The following is a 21937-nucleotide window of genomic DNA, read 5'->3' as shown; positions in this document are numbered from 1 at the left end:
CAGCACGTCCTGCTGCACTGCAGGTCCTGCCAGGGCCAGGCCAGGGCTCCAGACCTTCACCCTCTCCCACCCAGGGGTGGGTTTTGCTCCCAGTGACCCAGCACTGAACCACCTCCAGCCTCTGTTCTAGACCCATTAGCTCTGTTCTGATGAGTGAGAACACCCAGCCTCTGTTCATCCTCCATTCCTACACCCCCTGTGTCCACCCTAACTTGCAGCCTCTCCTTGGCCTTGTTTCCTCTACTACACCTGCTAGTAACTCAGCAGAGCCCACACCAGGCAGGGAGCTGGCACTCCCAGGATGTCTGGGAAGGCTGCACACCTAGCAGTGTCCTCCTCTGGGCCTCACCAGCTCTCCAAGGGTGGGGATGCTGCAGAGATGGGCTCCTCCTGGTCCCTCCTGGCAGTCGCCTCCTCCTCATGAGTTCTGTCTGTTCAAACAGTTGTAGCAATCCTTGGTGCCCTGTTGCCTCCTCCTCATGAGTTCTGTCTGTTCAAACAGCTGTAGCAACCTTTGGTGCCCAGGGACAGAACCAAGGAACACTGGAGCTGCCCAGGGCAGGTGAGGTTGGATCTCAGGAAAGGTTCTCCCCAGAGGGTGCTGGCACTGCCCAGGGGATGAGTATGACCCCAAGCTCCAGGAGCGTTGGGACAGGGCTGCCAGGGATGCCAGGTCCTGCCCAGGGTGGGATTTTGGGGTGTCTGTGCAGGACCAGGGGCTGGACTGGATGATCCTGGTGGGTCCCATTCAAATCAAGGTATTCTGGGATCTTTTTAACCAGGGCACTGCAGTCACTACCTCGTTTGGAGGTTCCCAGCCTGGACAGAATGACAGAATCAGATATTCTGAGTTAAAGGGGACCTCCCAGCCTTCTCCTGCACCAGAGCCTCTCTGCTGTAGAGCAGAAAGGCCAACATTGGGGGTGCCATGGGAAAATGCTGTAGCAGCTTAATTCTCCCTTGGGCACTGGGATCCTGAGTTCATCCACAGCTGGAAAAACACTTCCAGGGTGGGGAGCAGCCAGTGCAGCCCTTTGTACCTGCACTCAGCCTGGAGTGCTGGCCCTGGCTGCAGCAGCTCCTGCAAGCACAGCTGGGACTCTGTCAGGGAAAGGTGTGATGGTGTTCACAGGTTGAGGGAAGAGATGAGGTTCTGACTCCATGTTTCAGAAGGCTTGATTTATTATATTATGATATATATTACATTAAAACTGTACTAAAAGAATAGAAGAAAGGATTTCATCAGAAGGCTGGCTAAGAATAGAATAGGAAAGAATGAATAACAAAGGCTTGTGGCTGGGACAGAGAGCCCGAGCCAGCTCCTTGTGATTGGCCATTAATTACAAACAACCAACATGGGCCAATCACAGATGCACCTGTTGCATCCCACAGCAGCAGATAACCATTGTTTACATTTTGTTCCTGAGGCCTCTCAGATTCTCAGGAGGAAAAATCCTAAAGAAAGGATTTTTCATAAAAGATGTCTATGACAGAAAGGCAGCAGAGGAACTGCACTGGAGCAGTGACAGGGTCCCTGCCAGGCCCCAGACCAGCCAGAGCTGCTTTTCATTGTCAGGTGGAGGAGGAAAGGTCACACAACGGGCTCCTGGCACAGTCTGGGTTTCCTTCAGCAGAGCAGCACAAGGCTGAGAGCAGCTCCATGTGGGGGAAAAAGGGTTATTGGAATTGCAAACACCATTCAAGGAGAGCTGGGATTAGCTGGGTTTTACAGACAGTTAGGACTAAAGCTGAACTTTATTACTTCTGCCTTTTTCAGTTGCCTCTGGTCTATTCAAACTTCATGACACTTAAAATTAGATTGAAGTCTAAGCTTCACTAAATTGGGAAGCTGAAGTCAACAGGGAACAGGGAAGAGAGACCAACAACTCTTTTACCTCCATTGATTAGATGATAAAAAATATGATTTCCCTTTAAAGGTTCTGTTGATTTAAGTGTCTGAAATTCACTGATGTGCAATAGAGTTTTTAATAGTACACATGTTCCTGGTAAATCTTCATAATCAATTTTCTTTATGCTCTTCTCTTTCATTTTCCATCATAATCATCTTTCCTCAACTCTCCTCAGCAAGTAATTCTGAATTTCAGGCTTGTTTGCAACCTGCTGACCTCTCCCCACCCCCAATATGAAACCTATGAATAATCATTGAAAGCGTGTCATAAATAATTGTGTGTGAACTGCAGCCAGTAATTAAATATTAGGATTCTGCTCCTGTTGCTGGGTGAACTCTTGTTTTACAAGGGTAAAAGAAGCTTCAAGCAAGTTACTAGACCTTTGTATGGCTCAAGTTATCTTGGATTACAAGATAATGTCTTACAGCAAAATTCATGTTTGGTTATTTAAGCTGAGACCAAAAACAGATTTCCATGGCAGAAATAGTGAGGGCATAAGGAGAAAGTTCAGCACAAAGGTTCAAACCTTGCTTAATAACTTATTATTATTTAATTTCCTTTTATCCCCTGGGATCTCTGGGATGGAGAAACCTGTCATTGCTGTAGCTGCAGGTCTGGTTCAGGTGCAGACACCGTGGCTCAGGATGCTGCTGCTCCCCTGAAGTTTGGGAAGTGCTGCTGCGTCCATGGCAAGGGCACTGCTGGCTCTGTGCTGGCCCTGAGCAGGAAAAGCCTGTCCCACCCTCAGCAGCCTCTCAGCCTGTCTGGCTCCAGGTGCTTTTTGAATCCCTGACACAGGTCAGGGCCCTTTTCTGAACAATGAGGTTCACTGTGGCCACATTTGACCCTGGGACTTCATTGTCACAATCCACAATCACCTCTCTCTGTTTCCCTGCACTCTCAGCAGCTGCTGTGGGACCAGGACTGGGCTCCAGGGGCTGTCCAGGGCCTGTCCACGGGCTGTCCCCCTCCAGTTTCCCCTGCCAGGACTGGGCTCCAGGGGCTGTCTCCCTCCAGTTTCCCCTGCCAGGACTGGGCTCCAGGGGCTGTCTCCCTCCAGTTTCATCTGCCAGGCCCCAGCTGAAGGACTGCCCTGCCTGCGGCTCTGCTCAGCTGCTGCTCCAGGAGCAGGCAGGATTCCCATGGAGTACCTGTAGCCCACCTGTAGCCCTGCTCTTGTCTCAGATATCTTGGAGCATCCCAGGCTGCACTAAATACCCACAGCTGGGCAGTTCCAGTGACACAGAAACCAGGACACCCATCTCAGGGGTGGAATGAAATGACTGCTAACACAATTATCAGGGAATCATGGAATGGTTTGGGTTGGAAGGGACCTTCAAGCTCATCTTGTTCCATGGTCAGGGACACCTTCCACTAGACCAGGTTGCTCCAAGCAGGCCTTGACTTCTTTTCCTCCATACCACCCTTACATGACAGGTAATTTACTACTTGCTTTATACTCTATATTTTATTTTTTAACACACTGCCTTTGTTGTTCATTTGTTGCCCATTTCTGCCCAATGCCTCAACTCAGCAGCCCTAGGGAAAACCAATTTATCATCCTGGTTTTGGAGCAACCCCAAGACATGATCCATTCATCTTCTCTCTTTCTCACCATGTTTCCACTGTTTTTCCTTATTCTGTGTCCTCCACATTGGTTTTATGCTTTTTATGACTCAGTTACCCAGCTGAAATATCTCTTTTGCTCTCCCTTTTATGAGATGTATTAGGAAAGACTTGCCAAGGCCGTGCAGATCTCACCAGTGCAGCCTCTCCCTGTTCAGCACAGCACTTTAAATATTACACAGGGTACAGACACAAGGCTTGCACTGCCTCCACAGGTACAATTCTCACCCAGGTCTGATGATTAAAATAGAATCTCTGGTCTGACTGTCAGCCAGCTGATGTTCTGGCCAAGGCAGGCAGGTGTGATGAGAATCTCTCCTCTGTGTGAGGCTGTATTAGTGCACAGGCTGGGCTATTATGTGACTGTGCCCTTGTGCTGGTGTGGGATGGGAGCGTGGATTTCAGCTCCTTCTGGATTATTCATGGCAGGTCTCAGATTGTGAATCCTTGCATTTACAACCTCAGTGCCTCTCTGCTGTGGAGTCTTGTTGATTCCAATGTAAGTTCTCATGGTTTTGTGTTTTTGCTGTTCCAGCACATCCTGCCTTTCCCCTCATGACCTCCCACCCTCTGTTTGTAGTCTGACTGCCCCACCACGAGCCCCACAGGCTGTGGGAGTTGTCCCAGCTAAGTGAGGCTTTCCTCAAGCCACTGAGGGCACAGGAGTGATTCCAGAGGGTAACTGCAAGTAATTTGGGTTCTCTTGGTATTCCCTAACTATTTTCCTATATGTGTAAATATATATGTATGTATGGCTATATGCCTAAATTCCAGTTGTCTTGTGTCACCCCTCACTTCTCACTGCCTTTTCCCTTCCTCAGCTAAAATCTTCTCTGGTTTTTCCAACTTGACTTCCTCTTCCAGTTTCAGTGTGTGCCTTATTCGTCCTCGCTTCTGATTTGGGCTTACAAACTCCAGCCTTCGTGTCTAATATTTAGTGTCAGAGGCAGAAAAAGGTCAGTGAGAGATGAAGGGATGATGGATAGATGCAATGACCTGTGCTGGTACAGACATGTACACAATTTTGTCTTTGAACCCAGGGTTGCCTGGAAAAGTGTCACTGGAGGACATTTATTGGAGTCCTGTGGCTTTGTAACGTCAGGAGGAGAATCTCTGTTCTTTGATTTTAATCATCATTAATCTTCATAAATCTTCAGGAGGGTTTCGCTTTTGTCTGAATGAATTTTGCAACTTCCAAAGAAAATAGAGGCGCGGGAGTATAATTGAGTGCTTGTTTAGTGCCAAATTCATCTTAAAGTAGAGAATGCAAATGGCATGGCAAGTGTTGAATTATATATGATTAAAACTGCTTCAGCCCTTGCAAAGAAAAATAAAAAATGGCCTTTTTATTCACCGGTTAATCATGTACAAAAAAAAAAAAATTGGATGGAACAAAAATGAACTTAATCACAGAAGAAGGGGTCACAGTTGCTGCTTGACACATGGCTGGGATCCCCATCATAACCATGCAGCACAGAGCATGCTGGCATTTAAGTGCTTCAAAGAGGTGCATTAAGAAGAGAGTTCATTGATAAATGACCCTCTAAAAACGGGTGAGATTCTGTCCTTAGCAATGAATGCTCAAGGTCTGCACAGTTGTCTTGGCCCATCTTGGCTGCTCTTGTGTTTTGCAGGCAGAGTTGGAAGGTTTTCCAGTGCTTAGTTATATGGAATGATGTGCAGGACAGATAAGAGTGTTGAAACTGCTGAAGGCAGGATCCAAATCCTGTCCATTTCTGCTAACAATTGTTGGTCTGGCAGCAGTTCAAACTCAACACCCGTGGACTTTTCTGATCCAGCAAGTGCCAGAGATCAAACGAGGAAAACGTAATTTTCTCCTCACTTCTCTACAGGAAGAGCAGGGGCCTGAAAATGACTGCTGGACCCCGCTGAACCAAGAGCATCAGACATTTTTAGGGCTGTTTGATGCCGTGGGCATCACAGCTCCCCCAGAGAGCTGGATGAACTCAGTGTTCCCAGAGCTCTGTCTCTGAAGGCATTGCCCTGATGTTGTTATTGGCAGCGTGGACAGGGATGCTCCGTGCTCTGCCTTCCAAGCTGCTCCGGGCACAGGGGAGGCTGTGGGCTGTGCAAATGGGCTCAGCTTGCCCTGGAACAGCAGTTCCCTCAGATCCCTGCCAGGGATGGCAAAGGAGGACATGGGCCTCCAGCATGGGCTTTAAAAACCCAGCCACCTTTCTGCAGCTTGGTGTGTCAGTGTTTGGTGGGAGCCAGTGGACAGAAACAGAGTGTTAGCAGCTGTGTTGGAGCCTGGTGAGGCAGGGAGGAGTTACCAGGGAGTGCTGGCCAGGGAAACCTTCCCTGTCCCAGCTTGCTCCAGCCCCAGTGTTCAGCCTTGAGGAGGGAGATGCCTGTTCTGAGAGAGCCACCCTTCACACAGACACAGTTATTCCCCTGCCATTTGTGCCTGTCTCCAGTGTGGTTTGTTTGATTTGGAGGTGCCTGTCCTCATTTCACAATCCACAGCTGCCACAAGGAGTGCCCTGGAAGGTATCACAGGGACAGAGAATGGGAAGGGACCATGTGTACAACACCCACAGCTCCAGCAGGGGAGGGAGGATGCAAGAGCTGCTTCTGACAGGTGCTTTTGTAAACAATTCCACTGCTGGGGATTAAACAGACCCTCCATAATCTGTTCCACTTTTTAACTTCCCATGTAACATTTTTCTTAATATTGATCTAAATCTCCCTTGCTGCACATTTACTCAGAATTACATCTCATCTCATATCTCACAACAGTGGAGGGATATCTATCACTGTCCACATCTAAAATGTCTTGTTTATGTATTTGAGTGCTCTGATCTTGTTTCTTCACAGCCTTCATCCTAAACTACACAATCCTTTTCTTTCATCCTCACCTCAGCCTGCAAACCATTTATAATTTTAATAAAATTCCTCTGGGATCTTGTCATCTTCCTTAACATGTGTTGTCCTATCAAAAGATGACCCAAACTCCAGCTAAAGCCTTAGTGGGGCTGAGAAGTACAGAATAATTTCTTCCCATGATAAACACATACCACTTGTGCCTCAGACCACATGTTTTCTGGTTTTCATCCTGTTTCTTTTCCCTGATCAGCCTGTGACCACCTCTGTCCCCCCCATATCTTCTTTGCTTCTATTTCCTAGCTTTGCTTTTCCTTCCTGTCCTTTCACACTCACACTTCCCAGTGCCACTTTTGCTTCTGGTCAGTGTCATCCTCCTGATTTAATACACTGCCTTGACCAGACCAAGACAATTTGGAATTCCAGTCTTGTCTTGCCCATTGCTTGTGACCCCTCCTCATCTTCTGTCAGCCACAAATTACAGAATTCTGCTCTCTATTCCATCACTGGAGCCATTATGGGAATACTGAACAGCACCAGACTCAGGACAGACTCTCAAACACCTCTGAGTCTGAAAGTGTGCCTTTTCTGGTGTTGGAGCTCTGTGTTCATGGGCACCCACTTGGCTGTGAGTGCTCAGAGGCCGCTCACACTTGGACCTGTGCCCAATATCTTAGAGAGGTCAAATGCCATGTCACACCTGCTTTCCTGGACAGTGTTATCCATGAGGTTGATCCATAATTCATCTGGTTCTTTTGCCTGCTTCTTTCTTTTTCCACTCCTTTGGGATCTCGTTCTTCATAAGAGTTGGAAAGATAAAGATGTTACCTTTCTACCATCTCTAGTAGCTCACATACACAGACTTTCTGACAGGGAGAATGTATTTCTGTGTAAGCAATTCTGTGGCATGAGGGGAAATTTTAAAGCAGAATTTGGGGGCAAACATCTCTTATTCTGTGGAGAGTGTGGTGGGACATGGCAGAAGCAGCCTGGATGTCATTCTGAAGGTCTTGCCCAAAAGGGTCCATGTCCTCAAATTGCTTTATCTCCTTGGAGCTCTTGCCCCTCATCACCCTTCACATGTTCTGACCTGGGCCACAGCAGAAGTTCAGGATCTTGTTCTTGGTTATGCCAGAGAGGGAGAACCCATGGCAGGAATGCCAGATCCATTTCTGTTCCCAGTTTATGAGTCAGCAGCTGTGGGGCAATGGATCACCAGCAGAACCACCCCTCTCCTCACCCTCAGCCTCACTCCAGCAACTCTTTTTTGGTCAACAGCTCCTCCCTGGGCTGCAGCCAGAGACTACAGCAGATGAGAGACTCTTGTGAGTGGGAAAAGATGTGAATGACTGGATGATATCTGGAAAGTGATACACTGCAAGGAAGTGTAGACCAGGGGGAAAAGAGAAAATAAAACAGTGTTGAGATGTCTTTAATAGCACTGGTGAGCAGGGCACAGAAATCTGTGCTGTCAGATCCTGAACCTCAGTGCTTCAGCCTCCAGAAATGCTGCTCTGCTCATGAGGCAGAAGTTAAGGGACTATCTGCAAACACTGAACACAGTTTTTCAAAATAGAAGTCAGTGCAATATGCCTGCCCCTGGGAGCAGCAGGAAAGAAGCACAAGTCCCTCAGATGGAGATTAGATCCTGAACAACTCAATAGGAATATTCAGAGAAAATGTTTTCCTTTGTGTACCAAGGGAGGTACTTTGAAGACAATAGCTGGAGATATGGGGTTTCTTCATCCTGTGATCTGCCCCTCTTGGGTCTTTGCAAATTGCCCTAAGAAGACTTTGTAAATCTGCATTTCCAATGCCCCTGATGGGACATGTTCCTTATAAAAATTTCCCTCTGGTTTTTAACTTGCTCCTATGGTTTTCGATAGGAAAATGCAAGAATTATTTAAAGGAAATGAGGACATTGCAGTCCACATAGACTGGGGAGTAGGGGAGAGGGCAGCAGAAGGGTCAAAAAATAGGGCATGGCAAAAGAAATCTAATTTGAAATGAGAAATGTGGGGTATTTGGGAGAAAGTGGAAGTGAATTGACGTATACACAGACTCTGGCCAAAGCCATGTGAGTACAGAAATGCTGCTTTGACAGCTAAGAAAGATTTGCAGGGTTTGGCTCCTGGAATTAAATGAGCTCTGTTCTTTCTGGGCTGTTATTCAGGATTCCAAGTGAAAGAGGAGTGCCAGAGTGGACAGGGAGTTTTGCCAGCCAAAGAGAGGAAAGCAAGCACCTGAGTTTGGGCAAGCTGTGCCAGAGAATTAGAGAATAGTTTGGGTTCTGAAGAGATCTTTAAAGGTTGTCTGTACAGCCCCCTGCAATGAGCAGGGACATCTTGCACTAGATCACACTGCTCAGAGCCCTGTCCAACCTGATCTTGAATATTTCACCTCAAGATCAACCACTTGGCCAGTAAATCCCTCTGTGAATGACTCAGACAGTGTGACAGAACTCCTGGGCACTATGGTGGAATTGTTTTCTCAACCACTCTGGAAAATGCACCTTCATGTACAGAGGGATGCCTTTGCTGCAGGAGCTGCTAAAGAAAAATATTCAGGTAGGAGAAATGGATCTCAAAAAAAAATTCAGCTGTGAGAAGATAGGAAGGTGTTCAGCTTTAATTTTCCAGCTGCATCCATGCAGTTTGGGCAGTGTAAACCAGGAAAACAAGAGCTGAGAGCAGGCACTGCTGTCCTGGGAGTGTTTGAGCATCATTCTTGAGTGCTGGTGGAGAACTGCACAGGCCATGGAAATCTGATGGAAGAGATTTCTCTCATCTCAAACTTCATTGGGAATAAACTTCTGGGAGCCATAGCAAAGGAGAAGGCACTGCAGAAAGCTTTTAGCAGTGCCACTGGCAGGAGGCTTGGGAGCTGCATATCAATCCAGACCAGAGCTTTCTGTCACTGAGAGCACAGAGCACAGGTGCAAGGATTAGCAGTGTCAGGGCTACAGGCCTGAGGGATTCTTCAGAATCTGTGAGACCATGAAAATCCATTGCAGTGGCCACCAGTGCACAGGGATGGAAGAAATAGATTTGTGTGAAATGTGTCAGTAGTTTCTACCTTGGAGACAAAAACCATTGAGGCTGGGTCAGGTGTGGTGGACCTGTGGGACCATCCATGGCACTGAGGCTGCATTATTAGAGACACTCATATTATGTTACCCCGTAGGAAACAATAAACCTTTATGTGGCACATATGGGCTTCCAGAAGTGGCCATTTTTTACATCAGTGCACAGTTAATTAATGGGACTTTGCAAGATTTTGAGGAGTTGGTGAATGCCAGAACTGTTCAGTCAAATGATTTGAAGCAAAGTGGAGCTAAGGGAGTTAAAAAAAATCTCAGATATTTAATTCTCTATGTGTATAAAACCATTACAGGCACTGAGAAAGATCTGGATTTCACTCTGCTGGACTTAAGCAGACTGCCTTTAAGGCACTGGGTGTTGTTAGCTGAAATTTTGCTCAGAAAGATGACTATTAGGCTGCCTTGCTTGTCCAAACCTGGACTGGGAAGCTGAGCTGATCTTGATGCACAGATAGAGAAATAAAAATACATGTACAAAACCAAGTGATGTTTGAGGAGCTCAGTTACTTCAGACTCTGTGGCTGATGACTCCTGAATGCTGCTTTAGTGGCAGATGAGCATCAACTGCAACATGAGAAGGATTTTTGCTCATAAAAGGAGAAGATGCAAAGAGTTTGATGAGGTTTCAAAGCCCTGTGGATCTGGCACTTGGGGACATGGGCAGTGCAGGGGGAATGGTTGAACTTGGTGACCTGAAAGGGCTTCTCCAACCTAAATGGTTCCATGATTCTGTGTGCAGGTCCAATATTAGACTTGAGGCCACAGAAGGACAAGGGAATAAACTTCTTGTTCACTGTCATTTCTCAGGTGAACAGGGACATATGTGAGCCCTGCTCAGCACAGGGGGAGATCTCTGGATGGGGAGCATGGCAGGTCAGAGGTGGGAAAGATCACAAGGTGATGTGACTGAGCAGACCCCGGCAGAGTTAGACCAAAAAAGGAGCTGTCTCCTGGTTCTAGGCTTGTTTTGCTCTGCCTCAGCAGAGAATCTTTATGTCTTTACCATGGGCCAGGACACTTTAAAGTCAAATTTAAGTGGAACTTGAGGTCTTATATATCTAATGTAAGTACTTAAAGATCACCTCTGGCCCTTGAAACCTCAATTGTCCTTACTGCTCTGAGAACATCTGCTAGATGTTCTCTCACCTTGGCATACAAGGAGCTGATATCCAGAGACCACCAGTTATCCAACAGGATGGGATAACTGTGGGATACAATGCACCAGTGTTGAGTCCCTGGTGATCACAAACCCCAGTCACCCTGTCTGGTATGCTGCCTAGCTTTGGGAGTGTGAGAAGAGCCTCTGTTCCAGCAGAAATCCAGGACTGAAGCTTCCCAATACACCAATATCATGGTGTCCCCAGATTTCAGCAAGGAATGAATGTCACGGATCATTTTCTCTGCCAAAACTTGCAGCTGGTTGTGTGGTCTGTGTTTCAGACTCCCAGTATTGCAGAATAGCCTGTACCCACTTTGGGACTTCATGGATCCACAAAAGTTTTAAGACTTCTTCCTGCTCTGATGGATTAAACTTATTTAAAATAGATACACAACTATTTGCAACCAGGTCATGCACTGAGCGTGATGATCTGCATTTCATCCTCCTTTCATAAGAATGTTGTTTATAGCTGATTTGGTGGTTAGTCTGGCTGAGTCAGTCCAGCAGGATGGGGCATTCCAGAGGCATCTTTAGAAAACAAAGGCTGAAGCCTTGTCAAAAAGGATGTGTTAGTGTAGGGGAGCAATGATATCTAGGGAGACTTTACCCCAAGTCATCATGAAGGCTTTCATGATGAATTCTGTTCTCCTTAAGGGTAATGGAGACATGATACAACTTGTCATGGTATCTGGGTGTCATGTATAAATCTGTGATAAACAGCCAGGCAGATGAGAGAAATGTTTTCTTTGGGTTTGAGTCTCCATACAGTGAGTGGTTATCTCCTACATGGATCAGCCATCAGAGCAGAAGGAAATATTCAGTGGGTGTTGCTGTGGTTATTTGTATCTCCTCAGTGCCTGTAAAGTCCTGTGTGGAGGCACAGATCAAACACAGACAAAAGATTGCTCATAACGTGGAGAGAAGGGGTGAAGGGTCAGAGCTGGAGGGACAGAGGATCAGGCAGCACATTTTTAATGCCTGATCAGGACATGCAGCACGTTATTGGCCTGAACTTTCCAGTATTGCTTTATTTGCTCAGACCCTGCATTCCTGAGATATTCTCAGCAAATTCCACCACCCCAGTGCTGGCTGGGAAGGATCACTAGGAGAAGATCCATTTGCAGTATGGGATTCCATTATGTGTGTGCTATGTTGGTAAAACCATCAAAGTCCACAGAGGACTGTCAGCAGGGAGTGGTGGTGTCCTCCTCAGGTGAGCTGCTCTGAGTTAACACAGGAAACACTGGGGCAGCCCTCAGAGAGGTGTTGGAGCATGGAACCTGCACTGAGATCGGGGCAAGACAGGTGGAAGGGAAGGAAACTTCCCCTTGTGTGGAGAGCAGCATCCCAGAGGAGGTTTCTGGGCTCTATAAAACCCAGGTGACAGCTCTGAGTTCTGGACAAGGTGTGTGGGATCTCATGGGAGGGCTGTTCTCAAGCAGGCTGGGGAAGGAGCATAGGTATGGCAGACCTATTCACTGGGGCTGCTCTGCAGGTATTTCAGCAGCAAATGGGAAATTATATTTGAGCTGCATACTAGAGTTTGTTCCTTGTGATCCTGAGCAATTGGCTATAAAATCATTACATGAAAACAGAATTTAAACAAGGTTTAGCAGGGGCCACCTGCATTAGCCACCTGGGCCCATTCATGCATGACTATTGGTTTATGGATAGTTGGGAAATACTAGAAATATTTCTTCAAGACATCCCTGATCCCCCTTTCTCCAGACTGAGCCCCTTTCCCAGTTCTCTCAGCTGCTCTTCATAGGACTTGCTGTCTAGACCCTTCCCCAGGTTCATTGTCCTTTTCCAGACATTCTCCAACCCTTCAAATGAGGAGTGTAAAAAGATTCCCACTGAATTAATATATAAACTGGAGGGGAGAGAAGGGAGATGCATCCCAAGGCCCCCAGTGGAACTGGTGTGGTTCCTGCTAAAACATCTAAAGCCCAAGCTGAGTAAGAAAGGGAGAGAGACAGGACTCCATGGTGCTCTCCAGGCATTTTATTCACTATTTCCAGCCCTCACAGAATCACCTTCACACTTCTGTACCCCAGACACAGCTGCACTTCCTTGAGAAAGGAAATTATGTCCTTGGAGGAGAGTCAGACCTGCTTGGTCAGCAAAGTGCACTTTGAGACACCTATCTGAGAGGAGCTGAGGGTCTGTTAAAATGGGAAGAGACAGGATTTTCTCTTACTCCCACACTTGAGGAGTAGCTCTGGGTGAATGGCACTGAGATAAGAGTGAGCAGAAACAGATGTGGAGCACAGCTACAAACAGGATGTGAAAATAAACTCATTACTCCATCTGCCCACCGTAAACAGCGTGAAATTAGCAGGGAGTGAGAAATAAAACTCCAGACAAATGGCTTTTTAAAGGGAGCAGAGGGAGCTGGAAGGGCTGCTATTAGACAAGCAGAGACTCAGAGAGCCCAAGCCATGCAGAGCTCCGTGCATATCCCAATTCCCTGGTTAGCCAAGGAGGAGGAAAATCCCGTGGCACAGAGCCTGCCAGGAGCTATTTCTGAAGGCAAAACCAGAAAGGCCACTCCATCTTTGGGAGAGAAGACTTAATATTGCTCTTGTCCCTGCCTGTTAGGAAGCACTATCAATTTTATAAGTCATGGAGATTTATCTTTTTCCCTAAGAGGTGCTGTCTTAATGTTGCATAAAATTACTCTCTCAGGGGCAGTGTGAGGAGAAAAACGTGGTGTTATGTTGTCTCAGTTGCAAAGACTCTGCTAACAATAAAAGCCCCTGAATGATTTGGTTTTTAAGTGACACAATTACGGAACGGGTCATTCATGACACTGCAAGTGGCCTCAAGCACCCCTGTCATAAAGTCTGAATGGAGGTGTTTTATGCTGTGGGTATGGGCTGTAAATATTCACCCCTGGCCTTTGTTCTATGAAGCAAGGCTTGGTTTGAGGATATATTTACTTAAAATTTTGCAGGAAAATTTCTCAAATGGTCAATCTGCTTGATTTATTAAAGTGAGATCCCAAAGTGTTTTACAGCTTTTACAGGCTGGTTGTGTTTATAACCATCCTGGGGAGTATCTTCTGCAATTCATGTAGCGGAGAAAGGGAAGGAAGGTCATAATTTCTATTTTAACCTACTTTTCTAGCAGCTGACAGGACACTGACAAAGTCATCTCTTCTGGAATACAGCCTGCTGGGCTTTATCCTCATTCAGAGGAGACCCTTTGGAAAAAGCCAGACTAAAATAAGTGAAGTATTTTTTCCCAGACATGTTCTCTAGCTCATTTTATGGATCTCAGTGAATGTGCAAATTGCCCAAATGATATTTCAAGGAAACTGGTTCCTTGTGTTCGAAGTTCTTCAGTATATGATAGCCCAAGGCAGACTTTCCCACATGTTGGAAATAATATCTCTCTCCACATTTGGCAGATCCAAACAAGCCTTGAGTGCTAAATAAACTAGGTCTATGAATAAATCAGGGGCAGGAGAACTCAAATTTGAGATAGTGTGAGATTTGAAATACCTGAAAGCTTGGCATTGGCCATGAGGCACTTTGAAATAGTCTGCAGTTAGATAAAAGGTTTTTCATTTGAGATTCCACTGGGATACTTCAGGAGGAAACCTCCTAGTGGGTTCACCCAAAGTTTGTAATAAACATAATTGAAGTATCTGAACTCCAGCTGCTACTTTCTACTCTAATCAAGAGCAACAGAGGCAGCTCCTTCGCAGCAAACACACTGTGACTGCTGAGGGAACAGAAATGGATATCCTGGGCTCAAGTGCTCAACTGGGAGGTGCAGAAATTAAGGAGAGGTAGCAGTTGGAAGGCAGAAAAGGAGACTTTATGAAGAGATCTGTAGAGTCTTGGAGAAAGCAGAGATTTCATGAAGCCCTCAGAGATGGAGATCAGGGACTCACATTTTTCTCAGGAAGCAGGATTTTCTAATATTGTCCAAACTGGGTCTCACCAGGAGCAGACACTGGAGGGAATCAAAAAGCAGATGGTCTTTTCTGTCCTTCCCCTTCTGGTTTCTACCCAAAGAGAACACAAGTTATGTTAGAGACAGAGACTTCCTTTGGGAAGTATTGGAGAAGTTCTCCTTCAAGGTCATGACAGCAGTTTCTGTTTTGATAGTACAGCAGGATCCAAAATTACTGTACAGGCACTGGAACTGATTCTCCCCTTCCATAAACCAGGTTTGCCTCTTCCTCACTCTCCCAAGCTGTGGAGCAGTCCTGCTTGTCCTATGCCAAATGCTCCAGACCATCACACCAGTCCCCTCGGTGCCACCTGGTGCCACACAGCCTCATCTGAGCACGGCTGACCCTGCCCTTTGCCAGGAGCAGCAATGCAGCCACGAGCCTTGGGCTGAGCACATCCCAGGAGCCAGCCTGGATGTGTCCAGCCTGCTTCAGTGAGGAGGAGCAATAAATAACACGGGATTGGTCTGCTCCTGGCACTGAGGCACAGCACCACTGAGCCCTGATGAGCTAATTTATTGGTGAAGGTGTAGCAATGCCATCTTCCTCCCATACTTTGGACTCTCCAAATGGAGAACACAGCATTTTGTGTTGGTAAAGGAACTTTGAAGACAATTTACAAAAGCTTGGAAAAAGCCAAGACAGAAACAGTGGGAGTCCTGGGGAGACGGTGACAGTGAACAAGGGCCAACTCCTGGGATATATGTGGGCTGACTACATGTCAAAACACCCACACAGAGCCATTTATAACTCCGAAGGTATAGGCACAGTTAAACCATATTCAAGGAGCAGAGGCCAGGGTCTCTGTAACATAGGGCTTCTGTTAACTTTGGAGGGCAGAAATGAGATAGAGAGCTGGGAAAGAAAGGATTTGAAAATATTTTTGTTCTCCAAGAAGGAAAAATCAACCACCAGGAACTGGTCAAGTTTCTGTCTCTTATAATCCTGCTACCAGGCTGATCCTGTCATAGAACCATGGCATGATTTGGGTTGGAAAGGACCTCAAAGCTCATCTGGTTCACCCCCCTGCCATGGGCAGGGACCCCTCCCACTATCCCAGTTGCTCAGAGCTCCATCCAGCCTGGCCCTGAACACTCTCAGGAACAGGGCATGCACACCTTCTCTGGGCCCCCTAGAAGAAGGTGACTGCGTGTAGCAGGCTCCATGGAGTTGGCTAGGGCCCCATGGCAGGCCAAGACTTAACAGTAGGAATTGCTGAGTCATGACGAGACAGCAAAATAAGCTCCTGTCTTCCGCCTCTCGAACCCTAGCTTATCTCTGTAACCCCATAGGTCACTTTCCCCTAACCCCTAGTACTGTACAAGTTTGGATCTCCCTATACCCTATAAAAAGGGGCTGTTTTATTTAGCCCATTCAGGAGAAGAAGAGCCGTCGCTGGAACCCTTCACAGACCCCCACAATAAACCATTGCTGTGGAACACCAGGACTTCTCCTTCTCCTCTCTCTCTTGTCTGCTTCCACCCCTAGCCCTCTGGTGCTTTTGGCAAGCAAGAGCTGAAATCCTAAGAGAGCTGATAATCACTAAAGAGCTGAAATCCACTTAGCTTGCCAAAGGTAGCCACAGCTTCGAGCAGCATGGGTATTTGGGCACTCTGTCTCCAAGAGGGACTGAGTTATCTGGATAGGACTGCCTTGCTTGGGGATAAGCCTAATCTGAGGACCAGGGGTCCTTCAGCTGCAGGGGACACGGGCCATTTCCCGCGGGGCTGCTCCGTGGCACTGACCATCCCTCCCCTTCCCTTGCAGCAGGCATGGCAGCGGCCGCGGGCCCCAGCAGGGACTGCCTGCAGGCGGGCGAGGCGTGCACCACGGACCCCGTGTGCAGCGCCAAGTTCCGCACGCTGCGCCAGTGCATCGCGGGCAACGGCGCCAACAAGCTGGGCCCCGACGCCAAGAGCCAGTGCCGCAGCACCGTCAGCGCCCTGCTCTCCAGCCAGCTCTACGGCTGCAAGTGCAAGCGCGGCATGAAGAAGGAGAAGCACTGCCTCAGTGTCTACTGGAGCATCCACCACACGCTGATGGAAGGTCAGTGGGACGGTGCGCTCCTTTCTTATCATCTTTGTAAAAGGGAATTGTTCATGGGCTGTTCTACAGAGCTCTCCATCTCTGAGGTTGCTGCAGAATACCCCTGCATGATCCTGTTCTGTCTCAAGACGTGCTGATCTTGGAGGGAGCAGCATGAAGCTGTGTTGGAGGGGGTTAGGTTGGGTATCAGGAAAGGCTCTTCCCCCAGAGGGTGGTCAGACACTGCCCAGGCTCCCTAGGGAATGGCATGGTCCAAAGGCTGCCAGAGATCCAGGACCATTTGAATAACACTCTCAGGCACAGAGTGGGATTGTTGAGGTGTCTGGTAGGGACAGGAATTGGAGTTGAGGGTCCCTGTGGGGCCCTTCCAACTCAAGAGATTTGATTATCCTATTGATCCCCATGGTATTGACATTTGGAGAAAGCACTACTGAAAACCTGAGATGCCTCCTTCCTTTTCTTTTTTTAACCCAACCTCTCTTTTATGACATTCCCAATATACATTGAGATCTTTTGCTGGAGAAATGCACAGCATATTTTGTATCTAAGTATGTTAACCAAGACCATAAACACTGTAGATTTTATAGAAACACAACATAAAACACAGGCATTGAGGAAAAACAGCACGAGCTTCAAAAAAATCACTCTTAGAATGTCTCAAGTGTACCAGTGTCTTTGTGTTAGTGAAGATTTGGGGCTGGTGACATCAAGTTGGAACTTAAAGTGTTCCCAGAGCCAGTATTCAATAAGTTTGGATTTTGACTTTTTTAAGAGTCACCATAAAATTGCACCTCAGTAACCATAATTCTTCCTTGTCAGGCTGGTGAGTATTTTATGCACCATGAAAATTAAAATGGAGAATAAAACAGACCCTTCCAGCCATGGGCTGTGAAGTAGACTAATAAAACACTGCTAACTGAAACCTGAAAGGAAAAGTGCAGGGGTGAAACCACAGGCCAAAAGGCCAAGCAAAACAAAGGGGATGGATTCTGCAGTGCACAGGATTGCCAGGATGGAAACTGGTTGATCAAATTCCTGGGAAGCTTCCAGGTGCCACAGCTTGCAGGGTGCAGAGCATGGTGCTATGAACTGACTGGGCAAATACAAGACCTGAGCACACTCCAGTATCTGGCCTTTCCCATAATTATGTGCCAGATTTGTTTCCATTGAAGGGAAGTCTGGGGAAGAGGTGGCAATCCAATTTCTCCATTCATCTCAGTAGGTGGTGTTACAGCTCCTTCCCATCTGACATTTGTGGCTCAAACTTGGAAACAGGTCACCTGTGACATGGCTGTGTAGGGCAGTGCTGTCATGAGGGTTTCCAGCTCTGGGACACACAATGGTTTATGTTGGAAGGGACCTGAAAGACCCTGAAAGTTCCAAGGCCCTGCCATGGGCAGGGAGAGACACCTTCCTCTAGAGGGAAGAGAAGAGAGAGGCTGGCAAGGAGTGCTGAGAGCAGGCAGGGGCCAGCTCTGGGTCATCAGATGCAGAACACCAGTTGGGTGCTGGATGGACTCCCTGCCCAGTTCCTTGGGATTTCCACCTTGGAAATGACTGGGAGAGGGCTGCTCTTGGAGGCTGACAACAGCTCTACTCCACTTCTCCCTGTCATGTCCTGAGCACCACACTTTTTCAAACAACTGACTTCATTTGCAATGCAGATTCGCACACCAAACTTTTGATTTCCTTGCCTTAATTTCCCCAGGGAGATATATTTCGTAGCAGTCCCATGTTTCAGAGTCCTTACACATGTTTAATTGACTGAGAAAGGAAGCCAATCCACACGGTCCATGTAGAGCTTTGTTCTCAATCAGACATACCCAGGAGGCTGCAAAAAGCTTCCTATAAGCCCTCTTGCAAAAACAATTGTGGAAGTGCGTGCTCAGGGAATTTACAAAGCACACTATTTACTCAGCTTCTCTTGAGCATGCCGTGTTTAGCCACCTTCCCACTTAGAGACACAATAACATGATGACAACCCGATAACAACTCTCTGATAAGGTGCTTTATCATCAGGACATAAAACTGCTATGCTGGAAAATACAAATGGGCCCCTCTCTAGTCAGTAACGATACAAGATATTTCAATGAAGGTGTAAAGCTGCCTTGTAATGTGCTGTGGTGATTGCACAGGGTTGTGGACCCTGGGAGCCATTTCTTGCTGCCTCTGGCTGCAGCTGGAGGTCAGCCCATGCCCAGAGCATGGGGTTGGATAGTCCTTTTATCCCAGACAGTACATCTGCTGCTGCTGTCCACATCCATCTAAATGTCTAATAAAAAACCAACAGATACTGAGCTGTTTGCTTCAGTAATATTCCATGGTATCCATCAGGATGATGGGGCATTACAGACCATTGCACAGATGAAAGGGAAGCACCAGTTGAATAAAATCAGGCTCCCAGAGACTTAAAAACAACTAGAGGAAGTTTCTGCGGGAGCTGTGGGTCATTAGCTTCGTGCTAAGTGAGAAAAGGCTGTTGGCAAGGAGAAAGGGAGAGGTGACAGTAAAGATGGAGTGTGTCATCACCCACATAATCCTGTGCACAGCCCTGTCTGTGTCCTAAAAAGAGGTGAGGACCTTTGACCCAGGGAGGGACATAGAAGAAACTGCAGTAATGGTGATGGAAACCCTGTGTGTGTAGGGAGCTGGTGATTTGAGCTCTGCCCATGAGCAGGAGCCTGTGCTACAGTCTGGTGTCCTCTCTGGCAATCCCTGCCGTGTGCCCCAGAGCATGAGCTACAGAACTCAACAGTTCCTGACAGGCTGCCCCACTCCAAAATGGAGATACATTTTTAAAGCCAGTTCCATTCTATTCCCTTCTCCAAGGATGTGTCCACACACCTGTTCCTATGGCTCCGAGTGTCCATTTACTCGTGGCCTTTAGAGCATCCCCTTGCACCCACCAAACAATATCTCACTGCAGATGTGGAACTTTGTGCATCTCAGCCATCCCTCAGGAGCCTCATCTGCCTTCTCACCAGCTTCTCTCTTCCCCTCAGGCATGAATGTCCTGGAGAGCTCCCCTTACGAGCCGTTCATCAGGGGCTTTGATTACGTCCGGCTGGCCTCCATCACTGCAGGTAGGTGCGTGGGAAATGCTCTGACACCTCTGTGCAGACAGAGAGGGCCCTGGCTGGGGATCAAGGGCTGCAGGCAGGGAAGTTCTTTGTGAGCATTGCATGGTTCAGGTCTAGCAGTTGTTTTTTCCAAGAAGGTGCCTCTGATTCCTTTGCTAAACTGTTACATGCTCTGGGAAAAGCTGCTTGTGATTTTTGTCTTTGGGCTGTTTCATGTCTGTACCATGAAAGACTGGGACTTAGGGATGTGATACAAAAACCCCTTCCAATGACCCATCCCAGGCACACTCATTCTCCATAGCAGGTGGATGATCTGTTCCATGCAGACAGGAGCTGCTTGGGCGTCGTTAGTTTGAGAAGGTGCTTCCACATCAGTCAAGGATCAAACTCTGCAGGAAAAGAGGTTGATAACTCAACCTGTGTGTTGATCCCAGCCACAGCCTTTAACCACCTGCCCTGAGGGCAACCTCAGGACCCAGAACTGTGTTCTGCTGTACATCTAACCCTGTTAATGGCTGAGCAGAGCAGTCTGACACCTTTTAACTCCCCGAGGGCTCAGCAGTTCAGAGGTCGGTGTGGCTGCCAATAACCCATCCATCACCAAGGACACAGCTGCCACCACAACCAGTCAGTGCTCCACAGCCATGGGGAAGCTTTCCAAGAGTGGGTATTTTACCAAACTACCTGTCTGGGAACAGGTAATGTGCTCCTCCTGTGTCCCTGGCAGATGTGCCCAAACAGCTTTTCCAAATGTGTGCCTTGCTCTAGGGTGACATCCACAGCTGGAGTGCACCCAGGCGAGGAAGGAGCTGCATGTCCCTGCAGTTGGTCAATGCCTGCAGTCCCCACCATGGCCAGGCACTTGCTGGGTGAAAGTGTCCTGCAGCAAATTAACCCATCAGCCTGGACAAGGGGAGCAGAGAGGATGGGAGGTGCTCCCTGACCTCGCTCTCACTGACTCCACCTGGCAGACTGGTGCCTGGACAGGGAATTTTTTTTCTGGATCATGGTTTTCTTTACTGGAATTTTCCCCCTTCTGCTGAGTTCCAGCAAGCTTCAGAGCATGGGGAAATCAAGGGATGGGGATTTTATGCAGGGTTAACACACTCTCAGGTTTTTAAAGCAAACTGAAATAGATTGTGCAGCAAAGCAAATGGGCCCCGAGCAGCAGGGATTCGTCAGAGGACTTGGCATCCACTTAGGGACATGAAATTTCTTAGCCTTTTTGTCCTTATCCATACTAATCAATATCTTCTATTACATCAATTACAACCTGCTGCCCTCTGCCTGTCCAGTGTCCAGGGTCATATGGTCAACACTGCCAAAGGACCCTCTTTCAAATCTACCAAAAAGAAATCTCAAGAACTTGTTGAAACATGACACCCCTGTGACCATAGGCCAATTGAACAACAGGTATATTAAACTAAATTTTTTATAAACAATATATGGCCGCTACTAAAACTGTACAAATGGAACCATATCCCTCCACTCTAATTGTAGCAGTGATTTAAAAAGCACATCTGCTGGTGTTGCGTGGGAAGAGGAGAAAATCCAACATGTTCCCTGTGATTTATTGGCTGAATGGGTAATGAAACCCTTCCAAGTAACTGTTTCCTACACGTTAGCTGGCAGCTTCCCAGCATAAACTGATGCTCTGAAAATATTCATCTCTGGGTTTTAAAGGTAACTATTTAGTGAAGGGATCACAACAAGCAAAATTTTCACCCACCATAAAATACCTGAAAAACTTGGAATTTGACTTCCAGCTCACTGTAAGCAACAGGGGGCAACAGGAAGGAAAAAATAAATGGTGGGAGAAGGAGCATCTGATAAAGTCAGGGAAATAAAGGAGGGCAGCCAGCTCTGAAGGGCTCAGGGCGATTGTCAATGTTTTAACACTTGTCAGCAGTGACTGGCTGGTTTTAACTCCCAGTCAAAGATAGGGCTTGACTCTGCATTGGAAATTTATCATTCTGGGGATTTTTCCTCAATGGAAAAATCTTTCTGCGCTGGGGAGAAAGTCCTTCTGGTGTGCTGCTGGTCATGATTTTAATTCAGAAAGGTGAAAACCAGCTTCAGATTCATTTTCTCTCTCAAGCTTGAAGGACCCTTGTTTTATCTGTCCGATCAGACACATTCTGCTGTTCCCACTGACTCCTGCCAGGGACCCTGTAGCATTTTTCCCCTCTATAAAACAGAGTCCCATCC

The 21937-nt window shown here is 47.3% G+C and overlaps 1 protein-coding gene across 1 annotated transcript in view; it reads left to right on the top strand.

Moving 5' to 3' along the window:
- LOC131557000 (GDNF family receptor alpha-4) overlaps positions 1-21937 on the top strand; it is a 71804-nt gene that overhangs the window by 39215 nt on the left and 10652 nt on the right. The window contains exons 2-3 of the mRNA XM_058803989.1: positions 16371-16649; positions 19652-19732. Of these exons, the coding sequence (XP_058659972.1) occupies positions 16371-16649; positions 19652-19732 (360 nt within the window). The remainder of the gene's footprint in view (positions 1-16370; positions 16650-19651; positions 19733-21937) is intronic.

Source organism: Ammospiza caudacuta, chromosome 4 (assembly GCF_027887145.1).
Source record: "Ammospiza caudacuta isolate bAmmCau1 chromosome 4, bAmmCau1.pri, whole genome shotgun sequence".
Lineage (NCBI taxonomy): Eukaryota > Metazoa > Chordata > Aves > Passeriformes > Passerellidae > Ammospiza > Ammospiza caudacuta.
This window is presented reverse-complemented; position numbering and strand designations above follow the sequence as displayed.